Below are 22,526 nucleotides of genomic sequence, written 5' to 3'. Positions count from 1 at the left end.
GGAGCAGCCACTTACGTTTGGTACAGACAATTTGGGGCCGGTCCCACTTGCCATTGCTCTGGCACCGGATGACGGCCACATGGTGCTGGGAAAATCCTTCGTCACACTGGTAGCGTACAGTGGCATGGACGTTATACTTGGCTTTGCGGGCACCAACGGGCAAAGCATTCTCCACTGCTGGAGGGGGGCCACACAGTACTGGGGGCAGAGGAAGCTTCAGTTAGGAAAGTGACTGCAACAGGGGCTGAGCTGGTTTATTCTCTGGTTGGAAACGACACACCCATCTAGGTCCCGCCCTTAGCCAGCTGCAACCTCACATAGCTAGCAATGTCTATGTCTGTCCCTTCCCCCCAGACCAGGAGCTCCTTAGGAGCAGGAACCTCCTGGACACATCTCACCCCCTTAATTCTTATGTATGGTGGGAATGAAGGAAACAGGAAGCAAGAATAATCTGAGCAAATTAAAGGAAAAGAGGACATGAAAATTGGCAAAGAAACAGAAGCAAGAATGAACAAAAGTATAAGAGAAAGGTGGACAAGAGAATGCATGTAAATGTTTCTTTAATATGTAAAGAACGCTTACAAATCAATAAGACCAACAAGCTGATAGAAAATTAGGCAAAAGAGATGAACTGACAGGTCATACAAAAATAAATACATATAAATAGCTTATCAACATATGAACAATTGGTTGTTCTCATCCCTGAAGATGTACAAACTATGATAACATTGAGATACTATTTTTTTTTACCACTTAAATGAAAAAGAACAAAATCTTTGAGCATTCACAGAGTTGGCAAGGGTGGAAAAAAAACAAGCGCTCTCGCACAGTGCCTGAGAATAAAAATTGGGTGGGGTTGACTCTTCCATTGACAAACTTAAATCGAACCATGAACCCAGGAACGGGAGCGGCGGGAGGGAAAGTGGGGGCGGGGGGCGGCGTACCTGTGCCCTTCTTACAGACGTAGGGGAGGTTGTAGTTGCAGGGAACGTCATTCCAGCGCCCACTCTCATGTGCCACCATCACCACACAGTCCTCCCCGCCAGCGAAGAAATTGTCTGGCTGGTTCTCTCGCCAGTTCTCATATTGCTGCAGGAATAGGGAACGGGGGATGCTCAGGGGACTGGCATTCTGGCCCAGTCTCCCGCACTGTCCATGTGGGGCTCCCCTGGCCAGATAACTCAAACTCTTAGGGACTCAGTGTTTCCATCTCTATAATGGGCACTGTTCTGCCTGCCCTGAGGGTGACTGCCACTGCAGTCCAAGTCACCGCTCCACTGGCCGGCAGGCTGCGGTGCCCTCCTCCCTGGTGCCCCCATCTCCTGTCTTGCTCCCTGAGAGTCTCTTTCCACTTGTTAGATAAATAGTTGAGCAAAATGTAATCTCAGCCGGGAAGTTCAGGAGGGCTTCTCTGAAGAGGCAACAGGAGAGTTGAAGACTCAAAGACAAGAATGATGCAGGCAGGGAACAGAGTTCCAAGCAGAGGGAGCAGCTAGTGCAAAAGCCCAGAGGCAGGACTGAATTTGTCCTGTTGGAGAAACGGAACAGAGGCCAGTGTGCTTGGAGGTGCTTGATGGAATTGGGGTATGGTCAGGAGCCAGATCTTGTGGTAGAGGAGAGGAGGTGCATGTTTTTTCAACTATGGTAAAATGCATACAACATAAAATTTACCATTTTACACATTTTTTAAGTGTCTAGTTCATTGGTATTAATTAGATCCATAATGTTATGCAACCATCGCCACTGTCTGTCCCCAGAACTTTTTCATCGCACCGAGCCAAAACTCTGTCCCCATTGACAGTCACTCCAATTTTCCCTGTCCCAGCCCCTGGCAACCACTAATCTACTTCCTGTCTGTATGGATTTGCCCATTCTGGACATTTCATATAAATGGAATCATACAATGGTTCCTTTTATGTCTGGCATCTTTCACTGAACATCATGTTTTCAAGTTTCACCCACATTGTGGGGTGTATCTGTGCCTCATTCCTTTGTCATTATATTCATTGTATGGTTGGAGCACATTTTGTGTATCCATTCATCTACTGAGGGACATTAGGGTTGTTCCTTTTGGCAACTGTGACTACTGCTGCTGTGAACATGTGTGCACCGTATCTGAGTCCCTGCTTTCACTTCTTTTTGGGAACGTACCTAGGAGTGGAATTCCTGGGTCATGTGCTCATTCTATGTTTAGCTTTTTGAGGAACCATCAGACTGTTTTGCGCAGCAGGAGGAGGTGAGTCTTTTATCCTAAGAACTATGGGGAGTGTGATAGGGCTTGAAGCAGAGAGAATCTCGATCTATGGTTTTTAAATGGTCCCCTGTACAGGGTTTCCCTCTGGGGTAATGAAAATATTCTGGAACTAGATAGAGGTAGTGGCTGCACAATTTTGTGAATGAACTAAATGCCACTGAATTATACACTTCAAAGTGATTAATTGTATTACTTTTATTTATTTGTTTGTTTTAATATTTTATATTAGTTTTGGATGTTGATTAATTTTATATTATGTGAATTTCGCCTTACTTTTAAAAAGTCCCCATGGCTGCCAGGTGGAAGGGCAGGAATGTAGGTAGCAAGTGTGTGCGTTTATGTGTGTGAGTGAGGGGGTTGCTGCAGGGATCCCAGGAAGTAATAATGGAGACTGGGCAGGCAGGGAGATGTAGGGAAATGGGACCATCTCAGAGCCCACAGTTGGAGGACCAGGCAGTGTGAGTAAAGGGGTCCTTAGGCCCCAGTCCTGGTTTGTAGCCTCAGCCACTAGGTAGATGGGTCCTCTACAGGGCTGGGAAGTACGGTGATTTGGGGCATTGATGAAGCTCCTTTGCCCACTCTAGACCTCTGAGGGCTGATTTACATAAAAGGGTAAAGTGAGGCCACAGCACTGGGGCCATGTGACTCACTCATATTAGGATACTAGATGGGATCCTAATCAGCAGCCGGGCAGCAGAGACTCAGGCTCCTGCAACTCACCAGTCCCGTGTTGTCTGTCCACTGGAAATCTCTCTCCACAATCCTGTCGTTCAGGCCAATCCATGTGTTTTCACGCCCAAAGCCTGCAGGGTAGGGGGTTGTGAGGGCAGAGTGCCAGCCTCTCCACCAGCCTAGGGGGCCAGTTGGAGGCTGGATGATGGGTGTGGGAGGACCCAGGAGGGGAGGACCCAGCCCCTTCCCCAGCCTAGAGGTGGGCTGGAGGGGAAAGGAGATGGAGGTTGAAGTAAGGGGAGTACCCAGAGACCCTCCCCAGTCTCCGGTAAAAGCCAGATGCAGGGGGTTATGGGTGAGACTCCAGCCCTCCAGCCTAGGCAAGAACTGGAGGCCAGGTCTCTTCATTCCCCAGCAGGAGGAGACTCTGGCTGCCTTCTTACCTGGGGAGTGGGGGTGGGGCACAGAAAGGGCTGGAATTAGGTGCTGGCCTTGCCAAGATTTCTGGCTTAAACAAATAGCCAGAGGAAGGAATAAACAACAACATGTCAGATCTTTGCAGAAATGAGAGAGCAAGGGACAGGAGAACCTTTGGGTGACTCTGGACAGGGCGATGGTGAGACCCAATGAGCCAGTCAGTCACTGAGAACAGAGGGAGTGGAAAAGGAGAGTATCTGGCTATAGCTAGGCAAAAGAAAGACGTGAACCAGGGAATGAACAAATGAAAGAATTAATAAGAGACAGGATGTGGGGGAGGGGCATAAATAAATGAATAGACGAACAGCCAGCAGAAGGGATAATGAATCAATAAATGCCACACTTAATACAACATTCTTTTCCTGGGTGTCTGTACAGCTCTTCCTCATTCTATCCTACACATCATAGATGCTTCCTCATTGCTCTCTATCCCCTGGCCATTTTGTCTGTCATCGGTATACTTAGGACCAGCTAAATTATAGTATAGAATTATTTAATTACATATTTACTTCTTTCCCTATATCCCCCACAAGAATGTCATTCTCTGAGGACAGGACAATGTGCATCTCAATCTCACTCACTGCTGTGTTCCAGTGCCTGGCACAGAGCAAGCTCTCAGTAAATATATGATGAATGAATGAATGAATGAAGTGAATGTATGAATTAACAAATCAATAAACAGACACAGGAATTACTAGGCAGCCAGGGGTTGCACTAATGAACATGGCTTCAGAAAGGTAGCATCTTCAGGATCCCAGGGCACTGCCTTGGCAAAAGGACTGCAGGGCCACCTCTGCCCACCCCAGAGTCCCTACTGTTAATGAAGCTGTGTTCCTCAGGTGAGTGAACGCTGGTCAGGTGACCGGCTCGACGACGGCAGTCCCTCTCGGCGTCCTCCCACGCCCGCCGATGGGCAAAGTACCGGTAGCAGTGGCCCTGGAACTTGTGCCAGCTGTGGTCACAGCCCTCTGTGTCTGGGAGGTGGGAAAGGAGCGTGAGGAAGGCTGGTTTGGTCAGCCCACTAGAGAGAAGGCCCATCCAAGGTCACTAGCTCACCCCTCTGCCTGGGTCTGTCCTCCTCCCCCTTCCATACTTCCTTCTTGCCTTTGTTGCAGGAAAAGATTCGAATGGAAGATCATTACAACAAGATCATCCACTCTTGTCCCACTTCTGATGTCTCCTTCTCTGAACTGTGGGGCCACACCCTCGGGGTGGACCTGGGAACTCAGGAAATGGGTTCAAAAAGGCCTAAAATTTCTCTCCTGGTAAAGGGCTCGTATAGATATTTCTCCCCAAAAGATATATAAATGGCCGAGAAGCACATGAAAAGATTGTCAACATTAGTCATAAGGAAATGCAAATCAAAACCATAATGAGATACCGCCTCATACCAACTAAGATGGCTATAATTTTAAAAAAGGAAAAAAACAAGTGTTGGCGAGGATGTGGAGAAATTGGAACCCTTGTGCACTTCTTGTGGGAATGTAAAATGGCGTGGAAAACAGTCTGGCAGTTCCTCAAAAAGTGAAACAGAGAATTAACATATAGCCCAGCCACTAGGTATAAACCAAAAAGAATGAGAGAGGGGAAATAATAGGAAACAGGTGTTAAAAACAAACAAACTTGTAAATGAATGTTCATAGCGGCACTATTCACATTAGCCACAAGGGGAAAACAACCCAAATATCCATCAAGTAACACACTGATCAACAAAATGTGGTCCATCCATACAACAGAATATTATTCAGCCATGAAAAGGAAAGAAGCATTGACACATGCTATAGCATGGATGAACCTCAAAAACATGATGCTGAGTGAACGAAGCCAGATGTAAAAAGACACATAGTGTATGATTCCATTTACATGAAATGTCCAGAACAGGAAAATCCATAGAGACAAAAAGCAGATTTAAAAGGAAAAATTATTTTCCTTTTTTAAAATTAATGGTCGCCAGGGGCTAGGTAAATAGGGAATGAAGAGTGACTAGTAATGGGGACAGGGTCTCCTTCTGGGGTTATGGAAATGCCTTGGAACTTGCTAGAGGTGGTAGCTGCACAGCATTGTGAATGTACTAAATGCTTTTGAACGGTACACTCTAAAAAGGTTAATTCTACGTTATGTGACTTTTAGCTCAAAAAATGTTTGCCTTCTGTTGGACTCGCAGTCATGAAACCAGAGATGGAGACCTGCAGCATGTATGGGAGCCTGTGGCCCAGCACCCACCCCCACTCCTATTTCTGGGGTCTGGACAGAGACTCACCTTTTTCGCAGAGGCTGCCCCCATAGCTAGGGAGGCAAAGGCAGATGAAAGCATTGACCTCATCGATGCAGGTACCTCCATTCTCACAGGGGCTGGAGACACAGTCGTCGATGTCTGGAGGGGAGGGGGAGAGGGAGGGGCTTAGTCAGAGGTCAGCCTCCCCTTGGCTCCCAATCCCCACAAGAAACCAGGCAGAAGATGGGGTCATAATTCTACCATCCATCCTCTACCTGAGTGCAGCAGCAGCAGTGGTCTGCACGGATGACTCTGGAGGTCAAGGGGGATGAGCCTCACATGCCTCACATAAATTAGCATTAAGGAGAGCAGATGTCACTAGGCTGCCTGAGGGTTAGGGTGTGCAGAACATTCCACCTGACTCCAGAACAAGGGGATTATACTCTCACCAAAAGACTCACAGAACGTCGAAGCTGGAGGGTCTTTTTGGAATGTGGAACCTAGAAAAACTGGGGTCCATGGCATTTGCAAGGACTTGTGCAGAGTAACAAAGCTCTTTGTAGAGATAGATATCCGTGGAACTTCCTCTTCTACCACCCCTATGCAGACAGTGCGTGAGGCATGTATGATGCCGGGCAAGTCACTTCCACTCTGAGACTTAGTTTCTTTTTCTGCAAAGTGGTGATAATAATGGCACTTTCTAAAGGGTGGTTATGAGTGGAGAGTTAATGGAAGAGCTCAAGAAATTATACCATTTATATTTATTGTTATAATTTCTGTAATAGTGTGGTTGTGAAGTCAATGAGATGATGCTCAGGGCTTAGAAGGTATTTATATTTATTGTTATAATTTCATAATCTGTCATATTTCTTGTGTTGGGCTTTGGGGCTAGCACCTAACGGTTCTGGCGGTGGTGCTTATACCCCTGCCCACCCAGGAGAGAGTAGGATTTCCTGGGGCAGTTGGCTAGAAGAAGTCTAAGCCTTATCATCTCTTTGTCTTCCTCTCCTCTTCTCCTGCCTTGTAGTAATGGAAGGCAATACACCAGAGCCTCAGCCTCCAGGACTGAGAGCTCAACTGGCTGACAATGGGCTGATTTAGTGGATCCAAAGAGTGGGGTGGGGAATGGAGCATCTGAAGCTAGCATTTTGTGAACCCTGAGTTCTCGTGGGGATGGCCACTGGGGTGAACTCCAGGGCTCTGGAGTCAGACAAGTCCAGGTTCAGAGTCCAAGTCCAGGGCACTCACCAATCTCACAGTTCTCCCCAGTGAAGCCTTGGTCACAGCTACAGCCATACATAGTGCCATTGGCTCTACAGGTGCCCCCATGCAGGCAAGGGTTGTTCTCACAGGGATCTGAGGGGCCTGCAGGATGAACAAGCAGAGCAGCTAGCAGTCAGACCACCAGGTCTGTTTTCCTCAGGCTCCCAAAGGCCTTCTGGCCCAACCCCTTTCTGTGGAGTCCCCTCTATAACTTCCCAATAGGTAGTCACCAACTTCCTCTCATGTGCCCCTGCGACAAGCTTACTCCTTCCAGGAACTGCCCCAAAACGTCTGCAGGCTGCCCTGCCTGTGGTGGTCCTTCCTCAGACTGAACTGAAATAGGCTTCCCAAAGCTTCTCTTAGAAGGTCTTCTAGAACGTAGGTTTGAGTGCTCTCCTTGACTTGCCTCACTCTTCTGAACATACCCTGCTGGTCATTGTATTTCTCCCAGTTTGGAGCGCAGAAATGGACATAAGATTCCAGGTGGGGTAGTAGCAGCACTAGGAAGAGTGGAAACCATCACCTCCTTCACTGGTGGCTCAACCTCTTTGATGTAATTTCAGTGGTTATATTGTGGAGATATGGTAGATTACAGCACTTATAACCATAGGCTTTCGACTCAGAAAGGTTAGTTCAATCCCTGGCTCTGCCACTCACTAGAGGATCCTGGGCAAATTACTTCTTTGAATTTCAGTTGCCGTATCTATAAAATGGAAATAAAAGTAGTTCATCTCTTTCTCCCAGTCCTGACCATAATGCCATGTCCAGCTCTGTGTATATCGGCCTGTGGCCTCTTGAGGGGTCTTAGCATCGCTCAGTATGGATTGTACCCAGGGAGCATTTAGGAATGTGGGTCTCTGTCCCCCTCCTCAATCATTTCTCCCATCGCCTCAGTTTTCCTGGAGGCAGGAAGGTCTTTCCTCCCCCAAGATGACTGGTGGGTGGTCTCCAGCCTAGAGCCTGGGAGAGACAGATCAAGAGACCCCATCCTATTCCAGCCAACCCCCTTCCCTTGTTAGGGCAGCGTCCAAACCTTCCACTGCCCAGACAATAGACCTGAGGCCCAGAGAAGGGACGGGCCTGGCTCAAAGCCACACAGCGGGATGATACAAGAGCCAAGACTGGCCTACAGGGCTCCAGAAGCCCAGTTTAAGAACCTAGAATTTGTTTCTGTTTGGCTTGGTCTGGGGCCTCACAAGAAACTGAGGTGGTCACCAACTCCTTGGTCTCCTGGCCTTGGTCCTTACCCTTCATAAGCTGTTCTCCTCAAAGGGAGAACAGAGGGAGCCTATGTAAACCTGAGTCATGACATGCCCCTCCTCTGCCTAGATCCCTCCATGGCTCCCCATCATCCTCAGAGGAAAAGCCAAAGTCCTCAGGACAGCCCACAGGGCCTTGTGCAATCTTCCCAACATCTCCCTGCCCTACCTCCTGTATGCTCCCTGGCTCACTTTGTTCCAACCACACTGGCCTTGCTGTTCTTAATACAGGCCAGGCAGGGTCTCTTGATCTGTCCCTCCCAAGCTCTAGGCTGAAGACTACCCACCAAGGGCCTTTGCATGATCTGTTTCCTCTGCCTGGAACAATCTTCTCCCAGATCTCTGCATGACTCCTCCTTCACCTCCTTCACTCTTGCTCGAATTTCATCTGGCTAGGTAAAGAGGCCTTTCCAAGCCCTTTTAGAACTGGAAACCACCCACAGGCACCACCCCACCCCTTGCTTCACTTGTCTCTTCTAACCTTCAGGATCACTTAGTTATTTAGCAACCCTTGGTTGACCTCACATATTGCAAGGACCTTGTCAGCTTACAATCCCTTATTTTTTTATTTTTTACGCCTACAGCATCTGGTCTTCCTAGGTGGTCTCCCATCCAAGTACTAACCAGGCACAACCCTTCTTAGCTTCCGAGATCAGAGGGGATCGGGTGGCATGGCCGTAGACTTCATTGTTATGTCTGTAGTGCGATGTTCCTTCCACGTGGCAGACACTTATGGCTATTTAAGTTTATATTAATTAAAAGGGAATAAAAGTACAAATGCAGTTCCTGAGTCTCATTAGCCACTTTTCAAGGGCTCAGTAGCCACGTGTGGCTGGTTGCTTCAGCATTAGACAGGGTAACCCCACAATGGTTCTAGAGTGCTGCTCTAGAATGTCAGCTTCCAGAGAACAAGGGACTTGGTCTTACCATGGGGCCTGGACCACAGCAGGCACTCAATAATTACTCGCTAACTGAATGAAGGTGGCCAGTGGCTTTCTGCAGCGCCTGAAGCCCGTCCCTGGGGCAGTGGCATGTGCCCCCACGGATGGCCACAGGGGCCTGTGGCTGTGCTGTTGTGACTGTGTCTGTCCATGGTGCAGCCCCAGCACGTGTGTCTGCACATACGTGGGGCTGCGGGGCACAGGAATGCGTGAGCCCTGCCAGGTGCCCCAAGCTGCTGACACCTGCCCACAGACTGGCGGTGGTGACTCAGTCTCTCACTGGTGCTGCATTTATTTTTGGCTTCATTAGCATTTCTGCTGTGAGTGGCGGTGGGTGGGTAGGTTCCCGGTCTCCCTGCTAGTGCTGCCTACCTCCAACCCTGCTGCCTGGCTTCAGTCAGGAGCCAAGACTCCAGCAAAGTCAAAGAAAGGCCCTGCCATGGTCCTGGGGGCTCCTGCAAATGCACTTTCTCTTGCACTCCTTGGAATAGTCTCCCTCCCACCTCTCTGACCCCCCTTCTCTAGCTCCTTTGGCATTGATCTGCCTTTCCCCCACAGCCAGTCTCTTCTCTGCTCCCTCCAGGGTGAGCTCACCCCCTCCCAAGACCTCAGGTACTTTTTTTACACCATGAAATACATGTTGTACAGCCTAGTGGTTGAGACAGATTATGTTGTCAGTCAGCCTGGATTCAAAACTTATCCTTGACAGCCCCAGCTGCATGACTCAGCACAAGTCACTTGACCTCCCTGTGCCTCAGTCTCCTCATCCTGAAGTGAGAATCATACCAGAACTTATTCCACAAGGATGTTACAAGGATTAACCAAGATAATTCCAGTAAAGTACTTGAACAAGGCAAGAACACAGGCAGTCACGGATAAGTATCACCTTTATCAATGTGTGCACCCATGTCCAGGATTTGCCTGCCTCCTGCGCAGCTAAGAAAAGAAAATCCAGCCCAGAGGTGACGGGGTGGGCGATGAAACCTCACATTCGCTATTTCCATCTACAACACTTTGCCTTCAAAAAAGGGAGCAAGTGTAAAACCAATTGTGTTGATGAGAGTGTTTTGCAACTCAGAAAAAGTGCCTATTAATTAGCTGCTGCTTTTTTTTTTTAGGCTTACTTGACCAAAAAAGAAAAAGAAAAAAATAAATAAATAAAACGGCTCAATATGCAGGACCTAAATAAAGGGCTGGGATTTGCAGGTGAGCTATGGGCAGACCTGGCCCCAGGAGAACAGGGCAGTAGCTTTTTCTGGACTCTACTGGGTACAGGGCAGCTAAGACTTATGCAGATTTGGGTTCCCACTGAAATTTGGCCACTGACTAGCTGGTCGTGATGTTCCTTCCTGAGTCTCAGTTTGCTGTCTGTAACATGGGGGTGATGGCTCCCACTCCCATCCCTTCCCAGTGCCCACTTTCCCTGTTGCTTAAGGTTCCCCATGGTCTGCACCACTCAATTTCAGCTGCAATTCCCGCTCTCCAGGAAGTCCTCCCTGCTATGTCTCCTCCATCTAGCCCCACCTGGATGGTGTCTGTGTCCAACTCTGTCTTTCCCAGACCTGGGCATTGCTGAAGGCCAGCCCCCAGCATTGCACAGCACTGTCTGGGTTCAGCGTGGTCATGAACATGAGTTGTTGATGAGAACGCTTCATCGTTCTCCCATCTTTCACTGTGCCTCAAAATACATCAATTTGACCTCCTGCCTTTGCCCAGGCTGGTGCCTCTGCCAAGAATACCCTTTCCGCAATTTAACCTGCCTGACGAGTTCCCACCGCCAACATGGTCTCCTGCTAAAAACCTTCCCGGGCCCCCAGGAACAACCCTTCCTCCCTGTTCTGGGGTCCCCTGACCCCTGGTCTCCAAGCCCCGACCATGGTGGGTGGAACGAGACCATGAGCTTTGAACTTACTCTGCTCTGCACTGCCATTTGCAGGGGTCCCTGGCAGGGCCGGCTCCTCTCCACTCGCTGCCTCTTCCACACCGGCACTCCCCGCCAGGACCTCCACCTCAAACTCGTCCAGGACCTGGGGGGCAGGCGGCAGGGTGCTGGGGGAGTCCCACCGCACTGTAGGCTCCCCCGAGGACACTGACACAGGCTCATCAGTGCTGGCTGCCATAGGTGTCCAAGCAGGAAGAGCAGACTCCCACGGGGGGCTGCCCTCATGTGGAGGGGCCAAGGCTCCCAGTGCTCCCTGGGTCACCATCTGACCCTCTGGCTCTGGGTGGGCTTGGGAGCTGGAGGAGGCCATTGTAGATGTGGCCAGGACCCCAACCTTGTCCCCCTGGCCTAGGGACATGAGGGACATCACCACGCTTGTATCCACAGACACTAGAGGGCTCAAGGTGGGGTTTTCAGCTACTGCAACAACATGGGATCTGGGTTCCCAAATCCCACCAGGATCACTGGGGTCCAGTGTGGCCATGGAATCTGTGGGACCCACTGTGGCTCCTCTATCTGTAGCAGCCCAAGATTCCAAATTTGGAGTAACCCCAGGTATCAAGGAGACTCCAGAGCCCCCTGAGGGTGCAGAGGGGAGGTGGGGGCCCAGCCCTTTGCTGTGCAGTGATGGCCATGTGCCTTGTGCCTCATCCACGGTGGCCTGTGAGCTAGAATTAGGGCTCTCTGCTGTGCTAAAGACCTCAGACTCAGACCCTGAGATTCCTCTTACTCCTATGGGCTCAGTGGCCATCTCCACGGGGGTGAAATGTACCGCCACATTTCTATCCAGAGAAGCCTGTGGGCTGGATCTGGGGTGTTCAGCTCTGCTGAGCCCAGTGGGGCTGGCCCCTCCAATTTCTCCAAAGTCTGCCCTGGGAGAGTTAGGACTGGCTCCAGCTTGTATGTCTGTGGCTACCTGTGAAGAGGCAGTGGGACTTCCTGCTTTGTGACCACCAAATGTCAGGAACATGGCCTCTCCACCTTGTCTTGTCAAGTCCAAGGAGGAGGGTAAGGAATACACCTCTGGAATGATGGGGTCCTGGGGACTGGCCTGAGTCTCTGAGACTGTGGAGGATGGGGCAGTAGCTATGGCCTCACTATGCCCCTTGACCCCGCTGGCCTGGGAGGGGAAGGGTGTAGGGTGTGGTAGCAGCCACAGTTTAGGGGCACGAAGCATGGCCATGACAGGGAGGTCTAGGGAAGTGACCGTGGGGGATGCCTCCCAGGGGGCAGTGCTGGGACCCTTTGAGGGGCTGGGAGCCTGGGCTTTGGCCTTCGAGGAGGACCAGGGCAGGTTGGGAGTGGCTAGCCTCACACTGGGGCTCTTGGCTTCCTCTAGCCCCAGGCCAACAGCCCTGCTGGGGCCTGGGATGCTGGGTGGGACCACGGTTGGGGGCCACAGCCAGGGCTCTGGGGGGCTCCTGCCACCAGGGGAACCTGCAACAATATCAACAACAGTAATTATAATTATCTCTCAGCAGCTCCTTCTGTTGAGTGTCTCCTTGGTTTAGTCCCCAGAGAGGGCTTCTGAGGCCCCCCCCCCTTGGCCCTTTCAGACCCCCACTCAAGTTCCACCTCCCCCTTGGACCCCACTCACCAGCTCCAGGCACATCCACCTCATTGGTCAGTATGGCCCAAGGGCTTTGGCTCTGGCCACTCCCTGAGGTGTCTGTGGCTCCAGTGGCCAGGGGAGGCTCCACGTGATTTCCAGCAGCCTCTGGGGTGGGGGGCTGGGCACTGGCCTTGAGCTGCCCCTCCAGCCCTTGCTGGGATTCCTTCTGTTGAAAGTGGCGTCCATTCAACCCTTTAAAGCGCCCCTTCCTCTTGGGCATGGGTTCAGCTGGGGTTGCCTCTGAAGTGCCTGTCTCCACACTGCTGGGGTGGGGGGCCACCGTGCTGGGCCACACTTCCTCAGCCTCTAGGGCAGGCCTTGAGGCTAGTGTGGGGCCCCCAAGGGTAGGACTGGGGGTCTCTCTAGATTCCTGCTTCTCTGCCAAGATCAGAGGCTCTTCTTCCCCACTGGACACCAGAGGCTCTTGGGAGTCAGGGGTGACCACCTCCTCCTCCCCCAGGCTAGGTTCCAGTTCTCGGGCAGGGGGCCCTTCTGCTGACAGAATCTCCCCCTCATCCCCAGACGAGGGGGTCTCTGGGTCTCCAAGTTGTGGTGTAGGGTGATGAGCTGTGGGAGAAAGCAGAAGAGGTTGTGTTAGGCTCAGGGGCTGGCTGGAAAGTTCTGCCTGAACTCTACCCACATTCCAGCATGCTGCAGCACAGACCTCCTGTATATCTCTGTCTCTTTGTGCCCCTCTCTTTCTGGGTGGTTTCTGGGATCCCCCAGGGGAGGCAAAGTTATCACCCCCATTGTTTAGGCTTGGGCCCACTTTTAACGATAGAGTCACAGTAAAAGACAGGTTGGCTTGTGGGTGAAGCTCGGACAGTGGTCAACTCTCCCGGGGGCAGATCAGACTTGGACTACGGTTCCTCCCCGGTAGAGAAAGCAGCAACTGGGCGTGGCCTTCTCACTAAGAGAGATTTTTCCCCTTACATAGAAGTTTTAATTCCTCAGAATTGAGTTTGCAGCTTCTGAGCCTGTGGCCCCACCACACAGGCGAGGGTCATTCCTGGACCCGTCCCTGGGGATGTGGCCAGGCTCAGGCGACTTGGCTTAGAGATATCGCTTCCTACTCAGGGGGTCTTAAGGGCACCGTTCCTGGTAAGATACATTCCATCAAGCGACGAGTCTTTCAGAGACCTCAGGACTTACGGCTTACCCCCTAAACAGGATTTCTCGCCAGAGCTTGGGGCCAGGTCCTTGCCCCACCGCGGGGCTCCAGGAAAAAGCCTGCTCAGAGGCGGGGCCTACACCAGGGGGCGTGGCTTATCGCGGAGCGATTTCCATGTGTCCCTCCCCTGCCAGGGGTCCGCCTCCCTGGAAAGCAAAGCTCCCGGGCCGTGGCCTTTATTGAGGTGCGGCCACCAGGGACGCATTCTCCCGGGCGTGGCCCCCCACGCACCTCGGAAACAGTAGGCGTCGAAGCGCGCTACGGGCGCGGGGAATCCGGTGCGGTTGGCGAAGCGGTAGACGGTACGCACGCCAGGGGCGGGGCCGCCGCAGCGCCGGCGCGGCGTCTGAATCGGATAGCGCACGCTGCCGTCGGCCAGCCATCCCGGGTCGCACTGGTCCAGGCCCTCGTGCCAGGCCAGGTGCAGCTGCCCCACCGAGGCCAGCGCGGCGCCCTGGCGGCGGCACTGGGCACGCGCACCGGCCAGGGTCAGGCGGCGGGCCGGGCCCACGTAGAAGACCTCGCCTGCGGGAAGGTGCGGGAAGGCACGAGCGAGGTCAGGGTAGCCTGGGGGACCCTCCCCCCGAGTCCCGGAAGCTGGCCCCACTCCAGATAACCGCGACCTGACCGAAGAGGTGGCTTTAGCTTTTTTTAAAAAATGAAGTAACCCGGGCTTCAGAGAGAGGACGGGGCTCGGTGAGTGGGAGAGAAGGAGGGGGGATTGGAAGGGGGGAAGGGAACCAGGGTGGGGAAGAGACTCAGAGAAGGGGTCAGGGCTTCAGAGAGGGAGGAGGCGCAGAGAAAGGGAAGACTCACGGAAGGAGAGGGGCTCAGGAAGAGGAGGAAAGATCAGGGAAGGGGGTAGGCTCAGGTTTTGGCTGCAGTTTTAGAGAAAGATGAAACTTAGGAAGAACGGGATTTGGGGAAAGTAACAAGTGCTCAGGGGAAGGGGGTACTCCTGCCACCCCAGACTTACCCCCCAGTTCACGGGCAAAGCAATACACATCGTAGAGTTCCCGTGGGTCGCGCCTCCCATAGCTCCTCACCCCTGGAAGGCTGCTACGGTCACCATAGCAACCAGGGCGGGACTGGGTGATAGGATACCTGACAAGACAAGGATGTGTGCTCCTGGGCCCCCCTTCCCCGCCCCGCCAACCATCTTTCCCCAGGGGCTAGTTCTCCATCTCCCTACCCTGTGTACCCCCTCACCGAACAGTGCGGTCAGAGAGCCACCCAGCATCACAGTTGTCAAAGCCATCCTCAAAGGCAGCCTGTAGGTGCCGTGGGGCTGCAATGGTGGCAGAGCTGAGACGGCAGGCCTCCTGGGCCTCAACAAAGGTCAGCGCATATCGATCCTGGGCTGCCCGGTAGTGGAACACAACACCTGTAGAGAAACATCCAGGATAGGGGGCTGATTTATGCTAAAATCTTCAATAACAGACCTGCAGAATGTCGTCCACTCTTCAGTCAATCGTAATAGACCCGATGTCCTGTACTGCCCTGTACCACCTCCATACATTCAGCACCAGGCATGGTGCTAGGGTAGTGGTGGGGAATGTGGCTGATATGCCCCCATTTTACAGATGAGGAAACTGATAACAGTGGCCACAAAGAGCTAGAATTTGTCAAATATTTACTAAATAAAAAGCATTTATAAGTCTTACCTCACTAAAATTTTACAACTTTATGACTATCCCCATTTCCAGAGGAGGAAACTAAGACTCAGAGAAGTTGAGGGACATGGTCAGGGCCATACAACCAGTTTTAGGTGGAGCCAGAATTCATACCAAGGAAGTTCTGACTCCAAAATAGCACTCTTCCTACCCAGGGTTAGGCCCTGGAGGTGAAAGGCATGGAGAAGAGTGAGAAAGAGACTCTGCCTTTTAGGAATTAAGTACATGTGTTTTGATAGGGGAAACACTAGCATCATTGGGAGATCAAATGTGGTTCTTGCCTAGCCTAAAAATGGAGTCATAGAAGGCTTCCTGGAGGAAGCGACATATAAAGACATGAAACATTATTAAAAGGCTTACTGTGACTCAAATTCTGATTTAGGGATGAAAGAAATGGCTGAGTAAGACAAGATAATGAAACATTTTGCTCCATCTTCTCAAATTAAGAGCTCCGGGAAGGCAGCAGCTATAGCTCAGTCATGACTATGTCCCAGGACTGGGCCGGCATGTGCTAGGTTCTCAATTACTGTTTTGCTGAATTAATGAATTGAACAAACTCAGAGGTAGAAATCCCTTCCTTCACCACTTACCAGTTTTCTTTGAGGTTTATTGGTTTTGAGAAGTGAGGCCTTGGAAAGGGGATGACTGATTGACCCTATAAAATATGCGGCGAAATACTATGGGGTAGGGGAAGACTGTGCCCCTAGACAGGGCCGCAGAGACTTCCCCATGGCCAACAGAGGTTAAGGAACATTAACTTGACAGCAGGAGTTCACAGGATGTTTTCCACACAACAATCCATTCACTGAGTCATTCTTCAAATATCTATTGGGCATATACTGTGTGCCGTGCCCCGTTCTAGTTAATAATTAAATAAAATAAATTTTTTAAAATTATTATTAAAATAATAATTTAAATTTTTTTTGCCTTGTTCACCTTGATCAGGAAAACAGAAACTACACTGTATATTTCAACAGCAAGAATTTAATACAGGAATTGGTTAAACAAGCTATTTGAGGACTATTATTTACTTAATACATTTTTTCAATCAATTTTTTAAAAGACCCTAACTTTTTAAAAAACAAATTTTAAACAGAAAGCAAATAAAGCAAATATTCTTTCCCTTCTGTAAAAGTAGGTAACCATGAAATGGACTTAAAACAAGATTATGAAATCCTGTGGAATCCTGTGGTCCACGAGAGACTGAGCCAGAGGATGCTTGCTCTTAGCTAAAAGAGAGAGAGGTGTTAAAAGAGGGGGCAGTAATTTTCTTTGTGACTTCATCAGAAGATTTTAAAGGGAATCACTGTTGAGGGAGTGATTTCTAGGGTGACATTAAGTGTGGGTGGGTGGGCTGCAGGCTCAGCCCCTCCCCCTCCGAGCTTTGGCCCATGCCTTGCCCCCAACTGACCTGTCACCTCCAAGGACACCAGGTCCTGCTCATCCTCGATGCCCCTCACCACCTGGCAGCGGTAGAGCCCGGAGTCACTGGCCCTCAGCGGCCCCAGTAGTAGCGTGGCATTGGCTCGGTGCCGGGGGTAGGTGGGCAGAGACACGCGTCCCTGCCAGCCCTTGGCCACTCGAACCATGTTGTCCTTGGCCACCAGGATGGGCAAGTCCTGCCACTGGCCTGACGCAGTCCGCACCTTGGTCCACTTGATCCGAGGGGCTTCTCGTGCTGCACCCGGCTGTGGCTGCAGGGTGAAGAGACAGGGCAGGGCCACCAGCTCTGCCAGCGCAGCCCGCACTGACCCAGACCCCACCTTCTGCATGCTGAGCTCCTTCTCCATGACAGTGGTGGAAGCAGCAGTGGTGTCCTTTGTATCTGGGATGGGGAAGGTGGAGAGAGGCCTGGCTCAGAGGCAACAGCTAGCAGAGACTATTTCCCTCACTTTACAGGTAGGGAGACTGAGGCCAAAAAGGGTAGGTTGCCTATATAACATCATGATACAGTGCACAGATCTGTGATCTGCACCCCAATCTGAGCAGAAGAGAAGGAATGGGGCCAAATCCCTTCATAGTTCTGCCTCTACTCAGAGTCAGATCCCAGAGGCCATTGACTCTGTCACTGACTCAATATGTGGCCATGGGAAAGTCTCTGTCCTTTGAGCCATGGTTTCCCCAGAAATTAAGTGAGAGCCATTGGAAGGGAAATAGTGTTTGTGAAATACCTTCTATATAATAGGCACTTTATAGATAGCAAGCAGCTTGTCTGATTTTTATAACCATCTGCAGAAATAGCCATGTGTCATTCTCTTTTTGATGGGTGGAGGAAACTGAGGCTCAGAAATATCACTGTATTTACCTGTGACCACAGAGCAAATCAGGAGGCATTTCTAAAGCCTGGGCATTTGACCACCACTGAGGAGATGCCAGGGAGAGGTACACACACCTTTATTTCTATAGCCTTATCCATGGCAGGCATCACTAATCAATCTGCACTATTTTCATTTCTCTCTCTCTCTCCCTCACCCCTCCCTGCCTCCCTCAATGCCCCCTCCTCTCTCATCATAGCAAAATGGTGAGAGGCAGGAACCTCTAGCCTCCTCTGGCAATGGCTAAAAATAACCTCTCAGGTGTCTCATTCGCTTTTGACTGTTCAAAGACCTTTTTCATCTATTCTCATTTTATTCTCTACACCAAGCCAGAGAATCAGCAGAAAGAAGGCTCTTGAGTTAAAAATCTGCCCCATCTTGTCCAGCCCCCACATCCTAACCTCTCCCACCCCACCAAGCCAACTCACCCTGTTCCCCAGCCACCAAAAGCAGCATCTGGAGCACCAGGAGGCCCAAGGCCCAGACAGATGTGGCCTCCATCCTGGACCTGGATCAAGATGAAGAGAAAGAGAAGAGTGAGCACAACCCTCCAACACGGTTGGCATGGAAAAACCAAGTCCCCCCTCTACAAATCTGGAAATGGGGTCTCAGAGAGGCCAGTGTGTCTGTCGCTCAAGGTTACACAGGCAACAGCAAGGGTGGAGCCAGGATTTAAACTCAGAATGACTCCAGAATCCCAGCAGTGATGTCTTGTGGTCAGAAATGTGGGTGCTGGAGGGAATCAAAACCTGGGGTTGTCTCAATCTGTTCTTTGCTGTGTGACCTTGGGCAGGTAGCTTAGCTTTCCTGTGTTTCAGTTTCTTCGTAGGTCAGATGGGGATAACATCAGGTAGTTGAAAGGAACAGATGAGCCAATACAGTCAATACATATAAAATGCTTAGAACTGCCTGGCACAAAGGAATAAATTTCAGCTATTATTATTGACCTTAATAGAGGTAAGATCAAAATCTTGTTTTTCAAGTTGGCCTTCCCCTTCAGACTGGGGTGTGGGTCCTAGAGGGTAGCAACCAGTCCTAGTCTGCCCAGGGTCCCCAGTTCTGGCAGCAGGATAGCCTCCAAGCCAGCTTTCAATTTGGGTTTGCTGAATGACACGATTCTCAGCTTCAATTCCAGGATTTGGTTGGCGACAAGATTCTATTCTTGGTTTCTGGGATTTTTGAGGCACTGCCAAGTCCTAACTGGAGGAAGGGGCGTCAGCTCCACCCATCCCACTCTCCCCCTAACTTCACACTGCCTGGGAAAGATGTCTCCTAGGTCCACAGAGAAACTCCAGCTGTGGGTCCAGCCTTCTACAGGGGTTGTGGCCGCAGGCATAAAGTGGACAATATTGAGCACCAACTGTAAGCAAGGCCCATTCCAGGCACTGGGACACAGTAGTGCTCTCTCTAACCTCACATTCTAAAAACCCTGGGGAGGGGACCTAGCTCACCAGGGCTCAGGAGGCAAGGGCAGATGGAAAGTTAGAATGTTACCTGCAAATCCAGCCCTTGCACCCTCCTCGCCATAAAAGAATAGCCTTGAGAGGGGAGTGTGGGTGGGGTCTAGAAAGAGAAGAGTGCTGTGGGGCCAGCTGGCCTCCTCCTGAGTGTGGGCACCCAGCTCCCTGAAGCCCCTACTGGGAGTCCTGCCTGTGACCTGTCCGTGGTGCTGAACTCGGGCAGCAATGCAGCAGCAGTACCCACTTGGTCTCCTTGCCTAAACACAGCTCCTCAGGGCTCAGAGAGGGCTAACAGTTTTCTTAGGGCGGCACAGCAGGACAGAGGCCAGGCACTGGGACTGTCTGGCTGGGTATCAGAGGGCGGGGCAGAACTCTGGGCTGTACCAGTAGGGCCTTAGTAGGGGGCCAGTTCCCAGAATTTCCACACTCCCACATACTATATGGTTAAGAGCTCAGACTATATCCAGATGACTGGGCTTCAAGCCCTGCCTCTACTCCCTTCATGTTACGTGACTCTCGACAGGCTGCTTCATCATTTTGTGCTTCAGTTTCCCCACCTGTAACATGTGGATCACCAAGCATGTACCTCATGGGGTTATTGTGAGGAGGAGATAATCCAAAATGTGTTAAGTCCTAGAAATGTTAAGTTTAAAAACAGCTTTATGTGCACAAAGCCTCATGTACATACTCAAATATACAGAGGTAGTCCAACATGGTGACATAGTTTCAGGTGCACCCCCTCACCCACACATGCCCTCCCCCACACACTCAGTCCCCTCCACTTGCACCCTCACACACCCACACCCCTTCTCTCAAAATACATCCTCCCTAGGGCTGCCAGAGGTGAGCATTTACACAGCTGTCTGGGGCTAGTCCCCTCATGAATAAAGCATGAGCCTCATGCATATGCAAGTAGGGGCCTGCGGAGAGGGCGGTATGGGGGAGGGGCAGATAGACAAGAGAGGGTGTGTGTGTGTGTGTGTGTGTGTGTGTGTGTGTGTGTGTCCCCCTCCCTCATGCCCACCTCCTATCTCAATGGACCCTGAATGAGAGTGAGTTTGCCAGCGGGCCTTTTTGTGTGTTTGTGCCTGCATGTGTATCAGGGTTTTGTGTTAAGGCAAGGATGTCTGTGAGGTTGCGCCCTGTGGTGTGCGAATGTGTGCACAGGTCTGAGGCAGATCTGTGTCCTGGATGGAGTGTAGGGCACCCTCTGTGGTTTCTGGATGTGTGGGTATGAGTGCCTCTTGGCAGGGGCTATGAGCACATGTATGTGTCTCTTGTCTGGGAGTCAGGGCATATGTGCGCCTGGGCATGAGCGTGGAACTCCTCAGAGCAGAAAGGAAGCTGGTTCAGTAAATCATCCCAGGCTGCCCCTCGGAGACCTGAAACCCCTGCCAACATCTCCCTATTAGCATCCAACTCTGTACACAGACCCCATCTCACACCCAGGGTCCACTCTGCCAATCGCATGGAGAGGACCCTTGCTGTACACATGGGACAGACACACACACGGCCACACACCCCAGACTCAGAGCCTAGGAGATGTATACATGCACGCAGAGATTCACGGTGGCATTAACAAAGAGACAATATGGGCACTTACAAGGCAGGCAGCATGTCTTCTGCACAAAGACACACACCCACAGTCTCAGGCTCCCCACATAAACCCTTTGATGAGGCCATACTGTCAGACAGCTACTCACACACACTCACACATGGCGATACCAGCCCCTGGCACAGACCGGGCTGGATAAATGTGGCCTTGGTAACTGATGGGCACACATCATTTTGACACCTGCTGACATAGCCCCTGGCACAAGTTTCCTAACAAAGACACAACCTTGGTCACAGATTCACAGAGGACCCAGACCCCCCTATGGGCACACACCCTCTCCCAGCACAGGGTAGACACAAAGCCTCCACCTCCTTGAATGGAGGCATCTTCCATTTGGGAATGCCCAGAAGCCAGCGAAGCTACTGGGTTCTGGGGTCCCATGGTCTGCTACCCCTCCCTCCCTGCTCTTCCTCCAAGTCCCCTGCTGGGGCCCAGCGCCAACCCTTTCCTAGGCCTGGCTGTCTCCCTTTAATGCTGTTGAGAGGAACAAAGACCTGCGCGCAGGGATGGGGGGTCACTCATGGCCAGGCTAGAAGTCCCGGTCCCCCACTTCCCAGAGCCTCTGCCTCCAAACCAAGCCAGGACTTTCACATGCACCGATAGAGACAGATGGAACTGAAGGGGTGAGGCGCAGGTCTGTGTCTCACCGTGAGAACACAGTCAGATGTGGAGGTGCTTGTGGCAGCCCCCTCTTTGGACGGGTGCCCCTCACAGGTCCTAGGGATGCATAACTGCATAACTCCAACCCAGCATCCACCTGGAAGACCCAGTGTGCTCCCTGGGAGAAAGGGCAGCACCCCAGCTCCAGGTCTGAGGGAACAACAGGGACCACCTTGGGATAGATAGAACCCCCAGAGTCTCCTTCCTAAGTCAGAATGTGGTGATAAGTCCAGGGCCAAAGGGACAGGGAGACCACAGGGTGCCTGTGGCCATTCACTCTCAGCCCAAACCCCCTTCCATTGGGCTCAGACTGATGTGGAGACCACTTCCGCTGTAGTCTAGTCTGGCATTCTCTGTTCATCTGCAAACTGGGAAACCCCACTTAAAATCCTGGGGTGTCTCAGCTCAGACATTGGGATGCCCTGTTTTGGTGTCCCCATACAGCACCTAGGTGTTCCCCTTTTCTCTCTAAACTCGGAGCGACCTTCCCCCCGCCCTGGTTCCCAGTGCCCCCTCCTCAATTTTGAGACCTACCTCCAGCCCAGCCCCTTCCCCACCGTGGGCTGATATCTGCATTCCCCAAACCTTACCCGCGAATCCGAGTGCCCCTGACATTCCCAAGGCCCCCTCCAGTTTATGTTCCCTCCTCAACCTGGGGCTCCCCTCCCCCTGACGATCCCCTCCTGAATCTGGAGGTATCTCTCGGATCCCAGCCCCCCCAATCCTGGGCTCTATGTCTAGCCCCGAGGACATCTCCCCCAAAGCTGCCGCCTCCCCGCGGCAGACCCCCACCTGGCTCCTAGCTCGGACGCATTCTGGGGCGGTCGCCCGGCACAAAGGACGCTCCGCTCCGCTCCCGCTCCGCTCTTGCGGGCGTCGGGTCCAGCCCCTGCGCCCTGCGCTCGGCTGGCCCCAGCGCCGCCTCAGCGCTTATAAAGGGGACACGGGGCTGTTATGCGCATGCGCCTCTGCCAGCTGAGGCCTCTGGCTGCGGGAG

At 51.7% G+C, this 22,526-nt stretch overlaps 1 protein-coding gene across 3 annotated transcripts in view; it reads right to left on the bottom strand.

Annotated features, from left to right (window-relative positions):
- NCAN (neurocan) overlaps nucleotides 1-22,526 on the bottom strand; it is a 28,420-nt gene that overhangs the window by 2,654 nt on the left and 3,240 nt on the right. Inside the window, exons 1-14 of one of the 3 annotated variants that reach the window (XM_016132416.2) lie at nucleotides 22,322-22,434; nucleotides 18,223-18,302; nucleotides 16,891-17,304; nucleotides 15,016-15,190; nucleotides 14,783-14,910; nucleotides 14,038-14,331; nucleotides 12,621-13,202; nucleotides 10,994-12,460; nucleotides 6,867-6,983; nucleotides 5,664-5,777; nucleotides 4,219-4,377; nucleotides 2,975-3,057; nucleotides 945-1,089; nucleotides 16-198 (exon numbers count right to left, since the gene is read on the bottom strand). In XM_016132416.2, coding sequence (XP_015987902.2) covers nucleotides 16-198; nucleotides 945-1,089; nucleotides 2,975-3,057; nucleotides 4,219-4,377; nucleotides 5,664-5,777; nucleotides 6,867-6,983; nucleotides 10,994-12,460; nucleotides 12,621-13,202; nucleotides 14,038-14,331; nucleotides 14,783-14,910; nucleotides 15,016-15,190; nucleotides 16,891-17,304; nucleotides 18,223-18,295 — 3,934 coding nt within the window. In that variant the 5' untranslated portion in view covers nucleotides 18,296-18,302; nucleotides 22,322-22,434. Of the gene's footprint in view, nucleotides 1-15; nucleotides 199-944; nucleotides 1,090-2,974; nucleotides 3,058-4,218; nucleotides 4,378-5,663; nucleotides 5,778-6,866; nucleotides 6,984-10,993; nucleotides 12,461-12,620; nucleotides 13,203-14,037; nucleotides 14,332-14,782; nucleotides 14,911-15,015; nucleotides 15,191-16,890; nucleotides 17,305-18,222; nucleotides 18,303-22,321; nucleotides 22,435-22,526 lie in introns of those variants that run through there. The other 2 variants (XM_036233928.1, XM_036233927.1) reach the window with 2 other exon arrangements.

This window comes from Rousettus aegyptiacus, unplaced genomic scaffold (genome assembly GCF_014176215.1).
Source record: "Rousettus aegyptiacus isolate mRouAeg1 unplaced genomic scaffold, mRouAeg1.p scaffold_m13_p_16, whole genome shotgun sequence".
NCBI lineage: Eukaryota > Metazoa > Chordata > Mammalia > Chiroptera > Pteropodidae > Rousettus > Rousettus aegyptiacus.
Note: the sequence above shows the minus strand (reverse complement) of the source record. Positions and strands in the feature narration are given on the sequence as shown.